Below are 11,992 nucleotides of genomic sequence, written 5' to 3'. Positions count from 1 at the left end.
TCCAAATAAAGAACTTTATCTTGTACTTGTCTAACTTATAGCCAACAAGGAACCATGACAACTGAGTCATTTTATTTATAATTAAAATGATTCTTTGTGAATATATATTCCAATTAATACTGAAATTGGGTTAAATATTTAAACCAAACTGGAGCATTCTGGTTTAAAACCTCAAGTTCTGATTAGAATCTAATTGTATCACAAATATTTGTTTGGATATCATTGTACTTCTTTCTGACCCATTGCAGGGTCCATCCCCCATGATATCTTTACTAAATCTCAACCTCTACTAAATTTGTACAAATTACAAAAGAGAATCTTAGGTCCAGAATTACTTTTAAAGTCAGCAGTTCTATTCTAATAATCTTGTAATCTTTTCCATATAACAATGGTGATATTTCTATAGACATCACTATTAATAAAAATTTTGTCTTAGTGTAACAGGTTATAATTCTGATTTTATGTTGACAAAAGTTTCATTCATCTTGTACATGCCAAAATAATGCTATTCACCTGAAGAAACATTAATTCACATGTTACAGAATTTTGATATTTTTATTTGTTCATAGCCAGTTTTTAGCATACCCTGAGCTATTAAATCTTCCCTGGTGGCTCAGTGGTAAAGAATCTGCCTGCCAATGCAGGAGACATGGGTTCAATCCTGGGTCAGAAGATCCCCTGGAGAAGGAAATAGCAACCCGGCTACAGTCCAAGGGTCAAACATGACTTGGCAACTAAACAACAACAACACAACTAGCTATTAAAATCATAAGACTTAATTTACACAAGTAACTGGCATTTTTTTTAAGTTAGTAAACAAATTATAAATTTATTATTGAAATCTGAGAATTTTTAATGGTTAAGTGTGACACGGTTTTTTCCTTCTCTTACAGAAGTCCAGAAGTCTAAAGATCATTGTTCACTAAATGTAGGTAGAGAGGAGATCCCAAATATGCCTCCTGAAATGCAGCTTAAGGTAGGTATGAAATTTTCCTAAGCTACATCCAACTGAACTCTTTTCTCTTTTTTGCTTTGCTTTGTTTTAAACATAGCCTTAATAACTAATTTTTCTTGGTATTATAGGTCCTACATTCAGCTCTTTTCACATTTGATTTGATTGAAAGTGTTCTGGCTCGAGTAGAAGAACTCATTGAAACAAAAACAAAGTCTACCTCTGAGGAAAATATGGGATAAAGTGAAAGCTCCATCTCCTAAATAAAAACTAGTAATACACTATATTTTTCATTATGGTTTATTTAATACCTTTATAGAATTTTTTCTGTAAAACACACTGATAGAAAATAAATGTGGCTTATCTTACTTATCTGTTTCAGCAATGACACATTATGGATCAGTAGCATTGTTTCCTTTTAAAAAGGTATCTATATGGTAAATAATGCACATGTGTATTTTAAATACTACTGTTGAAAAATCTAATATGAATCAATAATTTTATATTATGATTTCATAAAATGTACTGGAATTACCTTTATTCATACAGTTGTGAGTTTCTAAAAATTCTGATACATTTTATGTTCCAGTTAGATGCTATTGTAGAACTCTTAGTGTTAAACTGGCTATCATAGCACTGTAAGAGCTTAGAGAAAAATTCTGAGTCTGTGTACTACTCCTGATTTCCCTTTTTTACCCTGCCTCAGGAGTCTTAGAGGACAAAGTCCTCTATCACCAGCTTTCCAGCAATAGTTACAGTGTGAAAGTATCTGTGAAGATTAATTTTAGAAATAGTGGCTGGCTTGTATTATAAAAAGGTATATATGACTTTTTCTTTAACCCAAGGGGCTAATTAGAAAATGCTGTATACTTATTTGCAATTAAACATTTGTTCTTCCAACTTAATTTGTATCATTAAAAAGCTTCAATCTAAGTTTTATATACATGTACCAATATTTTTGAACATTATTAAAGGAATTAACAGAACTCTGAAAGCAAAATCATTTTTAATTATATGTATTTTAATATCCTTCCCAAAGAATATTTATAGTTGATAATCTAATTTGGGTTAAATGTATCACTACTCAGTTTTATCTTTTGAAGTGTTTTCCACACAGGACTTCGCTCAATGATGTAAGCTTTAGTTGTTATCATTCTGTAGCAGATGCTATCTATGTATAATTTGGAGGTGATCTGAAAGAAGATATAAACATGAAACATTATTTAAGAAATAAGGTATTTTTACAGGGTCACATCATAAAATACCTAACTTATTCAATAGGTATTAATCAGTACTATGTATGAGTTATTAGAGTAATAGAAAAATACCTGATTTTTGTCTTTATGGAATTTCAAACATGCAAATCAGAAAAGTAGAGTACTATTAAGAATTGCTTCACAACCTAGATGCCCATCAGCAGACGAATGGATAAGGAAGCATATACACAATGGGATATTACTCAGCCATTAAAAAGAATTCATCTGAATCAGTTCTAATGAGATGGATGAGACTGGAGCCCATCATACAGAGTGAAGTAAGCCAGAAAGATAAAGACCATTACAGTATACTAACACATATATATGGAATTTTAAAAGATGGTAACGATAACCCTATATGCAAAACAGAAAAAGAGACACAGATGTACAGAACAGACTTTTGGACTCTGTGGGAGAAGGCGAGGGTGGGATGTTCTGAGAGAACAGCATTGAAACAAGTATACTATCAAGGGTGAAACAGATCGCCAGCCCAGGTTGGATGCATGAGACAAGTGCTCAGGGCTGGTGCACTGGGAAGACCCAGAGGGATGGGATGGGGAGGGAGGCGGGAGGGGGGATTGGGATGGGGAACACATGTAAATCCATGGCTGATTCATGTCAATGTATGGCAAAAACCACTACAATATTGTAAAGTAATTAGCCTCCAACTAATAAAAATAAATGGAAAAAAAAAAGAATTGCTTCAACAGGGGTCTGTTCCAAGTAAAAGAGTAAGGAACACCTAACTCTGCCTATGGGAGTTGGGAGCACACTTTATGGAGAACAAGCATGAAAAGAAAAGTGGAAACTAGTCAGGTTATAAAATAGCATGTTTGCACTCTGACAGTTCATGACTACCAATATTTATACTTGAGAATTTGAAAGAAGATTTAAGTAACCAATAGGGCTAACACTGTATATATGATCAAATGCTCTTCTGAGCTAAATGAGTGATTCTGATAGTTGCTACTGGAATTGAGAAGACTTGAGAGGCCAAGTTCAGGCTTGGGAAAGAGTTGCATGTGTTTGGAAAAATAGCAGCTTCTCTAAGGGAAACAGAGTATTTGTCAGTTCCATTGAATAGGGAATGCATTTTGAAGTAAAGAATCTCAAAGTTGACCAGTGTGTATGTATGTATGTGATTTTCCTCAGGTGACTTACCTTAGCTATGGTGCACATAAGATTAATAGCATTTACTGTGTTGTGTACTGGAAGTATCCGTAAGTTACTACCCAGGAATCTGGTGGGGGGAGAAATCGTTTAAGTTAAATAGATCATATGACTTATATTTGTTATCCTAAGTGGAAAGAAGAGACAAAAATCCTTTATTGTTTGTCATTTGTGTATTCATTCATGCCTGCCTTATTCCACAGAGGATTTAATATGTCTTTAAAACCAGAACTTAATTGACTAAAAAGTGTTCACTTCTTATTTAGTCTTGCTGAAGAAATCCATAAATCAGCATGCATTCTGAAACTTGTCACTCTCATTCATAGAATAGCTCTTTGGCTTGCATTGTATTAAAAATGAAAGGTTAACATTATGAAGTTTATCTTTTGGCAAAACATAATTCACTTGCCTGAAACAATTCAGAACTGAAGTACATAAAATAAGGAAAACAGGTCTGTAGTGTTACTGTCCATACCTCTGCTGAATCCTGAACATCAGTTTCCATTCTTCAGGTCCATGCAGGGCAGCAGACAGAACCAAAAAACTATTTTGGTGAATGTTAATAAACTTCTCAATTTTGACTAGAAATGTTTCTTCAGCAGACATAAAGCATTCTCTAGCATCCATCAATAAAAATGCAACTCCTAGGAAAGGTGAATGTAATATAAAATGTCACTTTGTCATATTAATAAAAATTTTTTATAAACTTAATAAAATCAACAAAAATAACTATAAATTAAACATATCTGTAGGTGTCCAGGCCCTAAACCCATAACAGATGGAAATCACTATAACAAAAGTCTTACACAGCAAAATAATTAGGTAGTTCTTTGAAGTGCTCTGTAATAAAAGGATGACAATCTAAATATTTAAGGGAAAAACCCTTTCTGGGTCAGTAACCCTTTTTTTCCTTTTAAGGCACTATCCACAATGAAAGTAAGGCCTAATTTTAGTTACATGTTAATTTTTCATGTTACAATTTTTAAAAGCTGGAAATCAATTAAAGAAAAGTAGTTTTAAGCAAGCTTTTAGTTATTTCTTGGAGAATCTTTTGTATCATAACATAAACCATTATATAAATTAACACACTCAGGAGCAGATATCTAGGGTCTCTGAAACAGTATCAAGTGTATAAGAATGCTCCAGAAGGCTTCCCTGGTGGTCCAGTGGTTAGGACTCAGTGCTTCCACTGCAGAGGGCACAGGTTCGATCCCTGGTCAGGGAACTAAGATCCTGCATGCCATGTGGCAGTCTTCCCCCACCTCCAAAAAAAAGAATGGTCCAGAAAAGAAGCTTAATCTGATTAGCTCTTTAAAAGATGAGTGGAAGACACACTCTCAGGAAGTAAATAACTATGTGATTATACTAATTGAATGAACTTAACGCTAAAATTTATATAACCTTTCTGAATCTAAATTACCTCATCTGTAAGGTTGGAATAATTGTTCTTTGATAGGTTTGTTAAAAGGCTTAAATAAGAGAATGTATATAAAGTGACCAAAGCATACAACAGAGTAGGTATTTACCAAAAATATTTTACTTCTCTCTAGAGGGTTCTCTCTCCAACCAGGAAGGATGAATTTGAGGTTGGACCATTTTCAGCTTGGATGTCTATTTCTAGGAGCTTTTGAAAGTGCTTGTCTTCCAAAATCTCTGTTAGAGTACAGGTCTATTCATAACCATTCTAATATAATAAAATCCTTTACCTCCACATCTTTTTATCACTTGTATCATTTTCCAAGCACAAGTAGAGCTGCCCCCTTCCCATGTCCCCAGTTTTCTCATATCCTAATCTAATTCCTTTGCCTATGACTCACAGGTGTATAGTTTTATGATTTCAGGAACATTTGTCCCCATTTGGTTCTTTTAGTTAGTATTTGTTTATATTATGTTCAGTAAACTCTTGTACAAAATCATGAAAAACATTCTCCTATATTTTTTTCCCACCTAATTTTTTAATTGAAGGATGATTGCTTTACATCCTGTATTGTTTTTGTATATGGATTTTGATCAATATGATGCTAGCCTCTTTGTTAATATGAGTAGTATTTTAAATGTTGATTGTTAGGGAGGGTGACTTTGTTGTACTTTCATGTTAGTTTCAAAGCAAGTAGTTTGTACCGTTCTCTACTAGACTCCAGTGATTTAACTTTAGTTCAACAATTATAATCTAAAAAGGAATGTATTTTGTAACTGGCCATATGTACTGCTTTTGTAGGAGTAACAAAGTTTTATTACACATTCACCTTTCCCCCAAAATAACACCTTAAGCTTATTATTCCATTACTGAACTCCTGAATAATTAGAATTTACATGCACGTATTTATTAACAAATTTAAATCAAGGAAGTCAGCAAATATACTGTACCAGAAAGAGAAAATATAATTGATCCATTTTCCACTGAATCTGAATACCGAACCTTGTGGCTTTGATTTTCTAGGGCAGCTGCAACTTCATAACTCTTTAAAAAAAAATTTCAGAAATACAGACTTAAGACATCTTTTTAATAGTTAATTAAAGCTAATGAAAAAACATGAAGTTTAATAGCTTTGTTTATAACTGTACACTTAAAAGATTTGATCACTGAGACACTAAATGCGCTCTCTCTGTGGAGGAAAAAAAAAAAAAAAATTTAGTTCTCCTAAAATACACTATGGGTTTGGAAATGAGTTGTGTACTAGTTATGTTACTTAGGGAAGAAACTAAGGACAATATTAAAGAATTAAACTATAAGAGCAAACACAAACTTCTTTTTAAAAAGCAACTTGAAGATGGATTCTTCACATACCCATAATTATGTGGGTAAATAGGAAATTAGAAATATTTGAGGCCTAGAAATTAGATGCTTAGTATTTAAACCAGAAGTCCTATTGTCTTCATACATGTTTTCTAACTCACCTAAGTGCTTAAGACATTTGAAAAGTTTACTAAAAGTAACTAAACAGACGAACTGGAGAATTGATTGTGTCTGTAGTTTTCTGAATGGCACTTCACGGTTCTGTCAATCATTTAACACACCACATCAAGAAAAATGTCACCTTCTATTTATTCATTAAGGCATGTCAGAATCCATCTTTAAGTTGTTTTTTTAAAAAGAAGTTTGTATTTGCTCTTATAGTTTAATTCTTTCATATTGTCCTTAATTTCTTCCTTAATAGCTGTAGTAACACAACTCATTTCCAAACCCACAGTGTATTCCAGAAGAACTAAATATTTTTACTTTTTTTTTTTAAGTTTTTTTCTCCATAGAGAAACCACATTTAGTGTCTCAATGATCAAATCTTTAAGCTATATATGGTATAGCTATAAAAGAAGCTATTAACAATTAGATATTACCTAAAGCACTTCCCCAGTGGCTCAGCACTCATCATCCGCCTGCAATGCAGAAGACACAGGAGGAAGATCCCCTGGATGAGGGGCATGGCAACCCACTCCAGTACTCTTGCTGGGAAAATCCCATGGACAGAGAAGCCTGGCGGGATACAGTCCATGGGGTTGCGAAGAGTTTGACATGACTGAAGCGACTGAGCAAAGCATTAAAATATAAGAGGTTCATAGTATTTATTGACGGGTTGAAACTCAAGCTTGTTAGTCTCCAAGTAGATAGAAACCCCTTACATTTATTTTATATTTTGCCTCATTATTATTCTATACTTGCCTGTGTATATTTTAAGCATACAGGTTGGAATTAGGTACCAAATATGTGATTCCTTCCTAAAGATAGAGTATTTTATGCTACTCAAACAGATACTGACTTAAGAGTTCAATTAAGACTCTTCCCATGAGTTTTCTGCTGTTTTCAAATTATACATTGCTTCCAGTGATGGCAGATAAGGCCAACTCTCCTGCTGAAGGCATCTAGGAAAGCTGGAAAATTTTCAAAAATCTGCTTGAATGCATCAGAGAGCTAGCAGGATAGTGAAAAATTACAAGATCAAGACCTATACAGAAATTCAAAGATAAGAGATAGGCATTTAGGCCATTTTCTCCCCTGAGGGCGTCTGTCAATTCAGGAAGAGACAGATGAGAGGCTGAAGAGAGCTTTTGACAAAAGTGGAACAGCTCTCATAGGGGCTGCAGCCTAGCTTCAAACCATTTCAATCCCTAAAATTGGATTAAAGTGATACTGCATTACTAGTGCTCCCAAGCACCTTGCAGAAGCACTCCCTAGAGCAACCTTTCTCAATTAGGTCTCCTCATTTCAGCTACAGAACAAAGAAAATTATCTGAATATTTTCTCAATTTAAACATAACAAGTATCATTGAAATGAACAGGACATAAGCTCCTTTATTATATACAATAGAAGCTGGGTTGCCAGATCAGCAAATAAAAATATAGACCATCCAGTTAAATTTCAATTTCAGATAAACATGATATTTTAGTATTAATATAAGTATGTCCCATGCAATATTTGGGATGAACTTATTTACCTGAAACTTTTAAGTTTAACTGAGTGTCCTATATTTTATCTGGAAACCCTGCTTAGAGAATTAAAGGTTTAATTTTCTCTCAGAATTAAGGTTTCTCTAGAGGAATATAACACTATTGTAGGCCTCAAATAATTTCTACAAACACTTTTTTTTCAAATACAAATTCCAACAATCAATCAAAAATAATCAGACATATAAAGAGACAAAATTACATGAAAACAGAACTATGAGAAACAACAGGTAATAGAAACAGTAACAGGACATACATACAGTAAAGTTACATATGTACCTTAAAATAGCTATTTACTATATTCAAGGAGAAAAAAGGCCAAGATGGAGAATTTTGGCAAAGAATTAGAAATTATATAAAAGGATGTAACAGATCAAACCAGTCAATGCTAAAGGAAATCAACCCTGAATATTCACTGGAATGACTGATGGAAAAACAAGCTCTAATACTTTTGCCACCTGATGCAAAGAGGTGACTCACTAGAAAAGACCCTGATGCTGGGAACGACTGGGCTTCCCTTGTGGCTCAGCTGGTAAAGAATCCGCCTGCAGTGCGGGAGACCTGGGTTCAATCCCTGGGTTGGGAAGATCCCCTGGAGAAAGGAACAGCTACCCACTCCAGTATTCTGGCCTGGAGAATTCCATGGACTATACAGTCCATGGGGTCATGAAGAGTTGGACATGACTGAGCGACTTTCACTGGGAGAGATTGAAGGTCAAAGAAGAAGGGGGCGGCACAGGATGACATGGTTAGACAGCATCACCCACTCAGTGGACATGAATCTGAGCAAACTACGGGAGATAGTGAAGGACAGGGAGCCTGGAATGCTGCAGTTGATGGGGCTGCAAAGAGTTGGACATGACTGAGCAACAGAACAACGACAACAGGCAAAACTAACTATAAATCTGAGATAAATCAAATCAACAGTTGCTTGAGGCAGGGAACTGGAAAAGGTCTGATTATAAAAGGGCAGGAAGCAATTTTCTGGAGTGATGAAAACGTTCTATATATTTTGACTGGGGTGATGGTTACACAGGTATACACATTTGTCAAAATTCATTAAGCTTACACTTTAAATGTGTGTATTTTATTGTATATAAGTCTCACCTCAGTTAAATTGCTTTTTAAAACATCTTTCAAGATCAAGGGGGAAACAAAAATATAGTTGATTCTTGTACAACATGGATTTGAACTGTATAGGTCCATTTATATGTGAATTTTTTTCAATAAATACATATATTACACAATCTGAGGTTCACTGTATCCTCACACACAGAGCTGCTGATACAATGGGCCAAATGTAAAGTTAAAGGTGAATTTTCAACTGTGAAGGGATCAGCACCTTCAAGGGTCAACTGTATTTTGAGAGGAGAACTGAGATGGTCCTCATTGAACTAATTTCTAAATTATATTCTTCAGATAAAAAGGAAAATGATCCAAAACAGAAGGTTTGAGCCAAAAGAAGAGCAAAAAAAGTAACAAAGACATGAGTAAATCTAAACAAATACTAACTTTAGAAAGTAATAATAATGCTTTGTGGAGTTAAAAAATTGAGGAAATTAAACTATATGATAACAAATACAGAAGAGGGTGATTGGAATTCAGTTCAGTCGCTCAGTCGTGTCTGACTCTTTGTGACCCCATGAACTGCAGCACGCCAGGCCTCCCTTGTCCATCACAAACTCCTAGAGTTTACTTAAACTCATGCCCATCGAGTCGGTGATGCCATCCAGCCATCTCATCTTCTGTCGTCCCCTTCTCCTCCTGCCCCCAATCCCTCCCAGCATCAGGGTCTTTTCCAGCAAGTCAACTCTTCGCATGAGGTGGCCAAAGTATTAGAGCTTCAGCTTCAGCATCAGTCCTTCCAATGAACACCCAGGACTGATCTCCTTTAGGATGGACTGGTTGGATCTCTTTGCAGTCCAAGGGACTCTCAAGAGTCTTCTCCAACACCATAGTTCAAAAGCATCAATTTTTCAGCGCTCAGCTTTCTTCACAGTTCAACTCTCACATCCATACATGACCACTGGAAAAACCATAGCCTTGACTAGATGGACCTTTGTTGGCAAAGTAATGTCTCTGCTTTTTAATATGCTATCTAGGTTGATCATAACTTTCCTTCCAAGGAGTAAGCGTCTTTTAATTTCATGGCTGCAGTCACCATCTGCAGTGATTTTGGAGCCCAGAAAAATAAAGTCTGACACTGTTTCCACTGTCTCCCCATCTATTTCCCATGAGGTGATGGGACCAGATGCCATGATCTTAAGGCTTCTGAATGTTAAGCTTTAAGCCAACTTTTTCACTCTCCTCTTTCACTTTCATCAAGAGGCTTTTTAGTTCCTCTTCACTTTCTGCCATAAGGGTGGTATCATCTGCATATCTGAGGTTATTGATATTTCTCCTGGCAATCTTGATTCCAGCTTGTGCTTCCTCCAGCCCAGCATTTCTCATGATGTACTCTGCATAGAAGTTAAATAAGCAGGGTGACAATATACAGCCTTGACGTACTCCTTTTCCTATTTGGAACCAGTCTGTTGTTCCATGTCCAGTTCTAACTGTTGCTTCCTGACCTGCATACAGGTTTCTCAAGAGGCAGGTCAGGTGGTCTGGTATTCCCATCTCTTTCAGAATTTTCCAGTTTATTGTGATCCACACAAAGGCTTTGGTGTATAGTCAATAAAGCAGAAATAGATGTTTTTCTGGAACTCTCTTGCTTTTTTGATGATCCAGTGGATGTTGGCAATTTGATCTCTGGTTCCTCTGCCTTTTCTAAAACCAGCTTGAACATCTGGAAGTTCACGGTTCACGTATTGCTGAAGCCTGGCTTGGAGAATTTTGAGCATTACCTTACTAGCGTGTGAGATGAGTGCAATTGTGCGGTAGTTTGAGCATTCTTTGGGATTGCCTTTCTTAGGGATTGGAATGAAAACTGACCTTTTCCAGTCCTGTGGCCACTGCTGAGTTTTCCAAATTTGCTGGTATATTGAATGCAGCACTGTCATAACATCATCTTTCAGGATTTGAAATAGCTCAACTGGAATTCCATCACCTCCACTAGCTTTGTTCGTAGTGATGCTTTCTAAGGCCCATCTGACTTCACATTCCAGGATGTCTGGCTCTAGGTGACTGATCACACCACTGTGATTATCTGGGTCGTGAAGATCTTTTTTGTACAGTTCTTCTGTGTATTCTTGCCACCTCTTCTTAATATCTTCTGCTTCTGTTAGGTCCATACCATTTCTGTCCTTTATTGAGCCCATTTTTGCATGAAATGTTCCTTTGGTATCTCTAATTTTCTTGAAGAGATCTCTAGTCCTTCCATTCTGTTGTTTTCCTCTATTTCTTTGCATTGATCACTGAGGATGGCTTTCTTATCTCTCCTGGCTATTCTTTGGAACTCTGCATTCAAATGGGAATATCTTTCCTTTTCTTCTTTGCTTTTCACTTCTCTTCTTTTCACAGCTATTTGTAAGGCCTCCTCAGACAACCATTTTGCCTTTTTGCATTTCTTTTCCATGGGGATGGTCTTGATCCCTGTCTCCTGTACAATGTCATGAACCTCCGTCCATAGTTCATCAGGCTCTCTGTCTATCAGATCTAGTCCCTTAAATCTATTTCTCACTTCCACTGTATAGTCATAAGGGATTTGATTTAGGTCATACCTGAATGGTCCTAGTGGTTTTCCCTACTTTCTTCAGTTTAGCACATCGGAGGTAAGGGGCAGTGGCTGAGAAGAGCTACCACAGGCCCGAGGTCAGGGGCAGCGGTTGAGAGGAACTATCCCACCCTGGAGGTCAGGGGCTCCACCCTAGAGGAGCTGCCCTACCACCAAGGAGCGGCTGCTGTGCTGGCGCAGGAGGGCCCAGAGGAGCTACTCCACATTCAAGATTGGAATTAGTGTTCTAATATTTGTCATGTAAGAGGAAGATAAGTAGCAAACAGCCTTTTCCAGCAACCCAAGAGATGAGTCTATACATGGACATCACCAGATGGTCAACAACAAAATCAAGCTGATTGTTTTTTGTAGCCAATGATGGAGAAGCTCTATATAGTCAGCAAAAAACAAGACCTGGAGCTGACTGTGGTTCAGATCTTAAACTCCTTATTGCAAAATTTAGGCTCAAATTGAAGAAAGTAGGGAAAAAAGGTCTTAATAACCCAGATAATCACAAT

The 11,992-nt window shown here is 36.2% G+C and overlaps 1 protein-coding gene and 2 non-coding genes across 3 annotated transcripts; 2 read left to right on the top strand and 1 right to left on the bottom strand.

The window, feature by feature from the left end:
• The first annotated feature begins 25 nt into the window (after window positions 1–25).
• LOC110136902 (uncharacterized) lies at window positions 26–1,236 on the top strand. Its single transcript, XR_011486695.1, has 2 exons — window positions 26–976; window positions 1,084–1,236. It is a non-coding gene; the product is annotated as an uncharacterized protein (transcript).
• Window positions 1,237–1,952: 716 nt separating this feature from the next.
• Window positions 1,953–5,916, bottom strand: CUNH1orf146 (chromosome unknown C1orf146 homolog). Its single transcript, XM_070464744.1, has 4 exons — window positions 5,746–5,916; window positions 3,854–4,022; window positions 3,370–3,448; window positions 1,953–2,145 (listed from the first exon to the last, which is right to left on the bottom strand). Exons 2-4 carry the CDS (start codon window positions 4,003–4,005, stop codon window positions 2,011–2,013), a joined length of 366 nt encoding a protein of 121 aa, XP_070320845.1. The 5' UTR covers window positions 4,006–4,022; window positions 5,746–5,916; the 3' UTR covers window positions 1,953–2,010.
• Window positions 4,531–4,603, top strand: TRNAG-UCC (transfer RNA glycine (anticodon UCC)). Its single transcript has one exon. It is a non-coding gene; the product is annotated as a tRNA-Gly (tRNA).
• Window positions 5,917–11,992: the final 6,076 nt, after the last annotated feature.

The sequence above is a fragment of the Odocoileus virginianus genome, unplaced genomic scaffold (genome assembly GCF_023699985.2).
Source record: "Odocoileus virginianus isolate 20LAN1187 ecotype Illinois unplaced genomic scaffold, Ovbor_1.2 Unplaced_Contig_254, whole genome shotgun sequence".
Classification (NCBI taxonomy): Eukaryota; Metazoa; Chordata; class Mammalia; order Artiodactyla; family Cervidae; genus Odocoileus; species Odocoileus virginianus.
The sequence above is the reverse complement of the archived record's forward strand: the minus strand, read 5'-3'. Positions and strand labels throughout refer to the sequence as shown.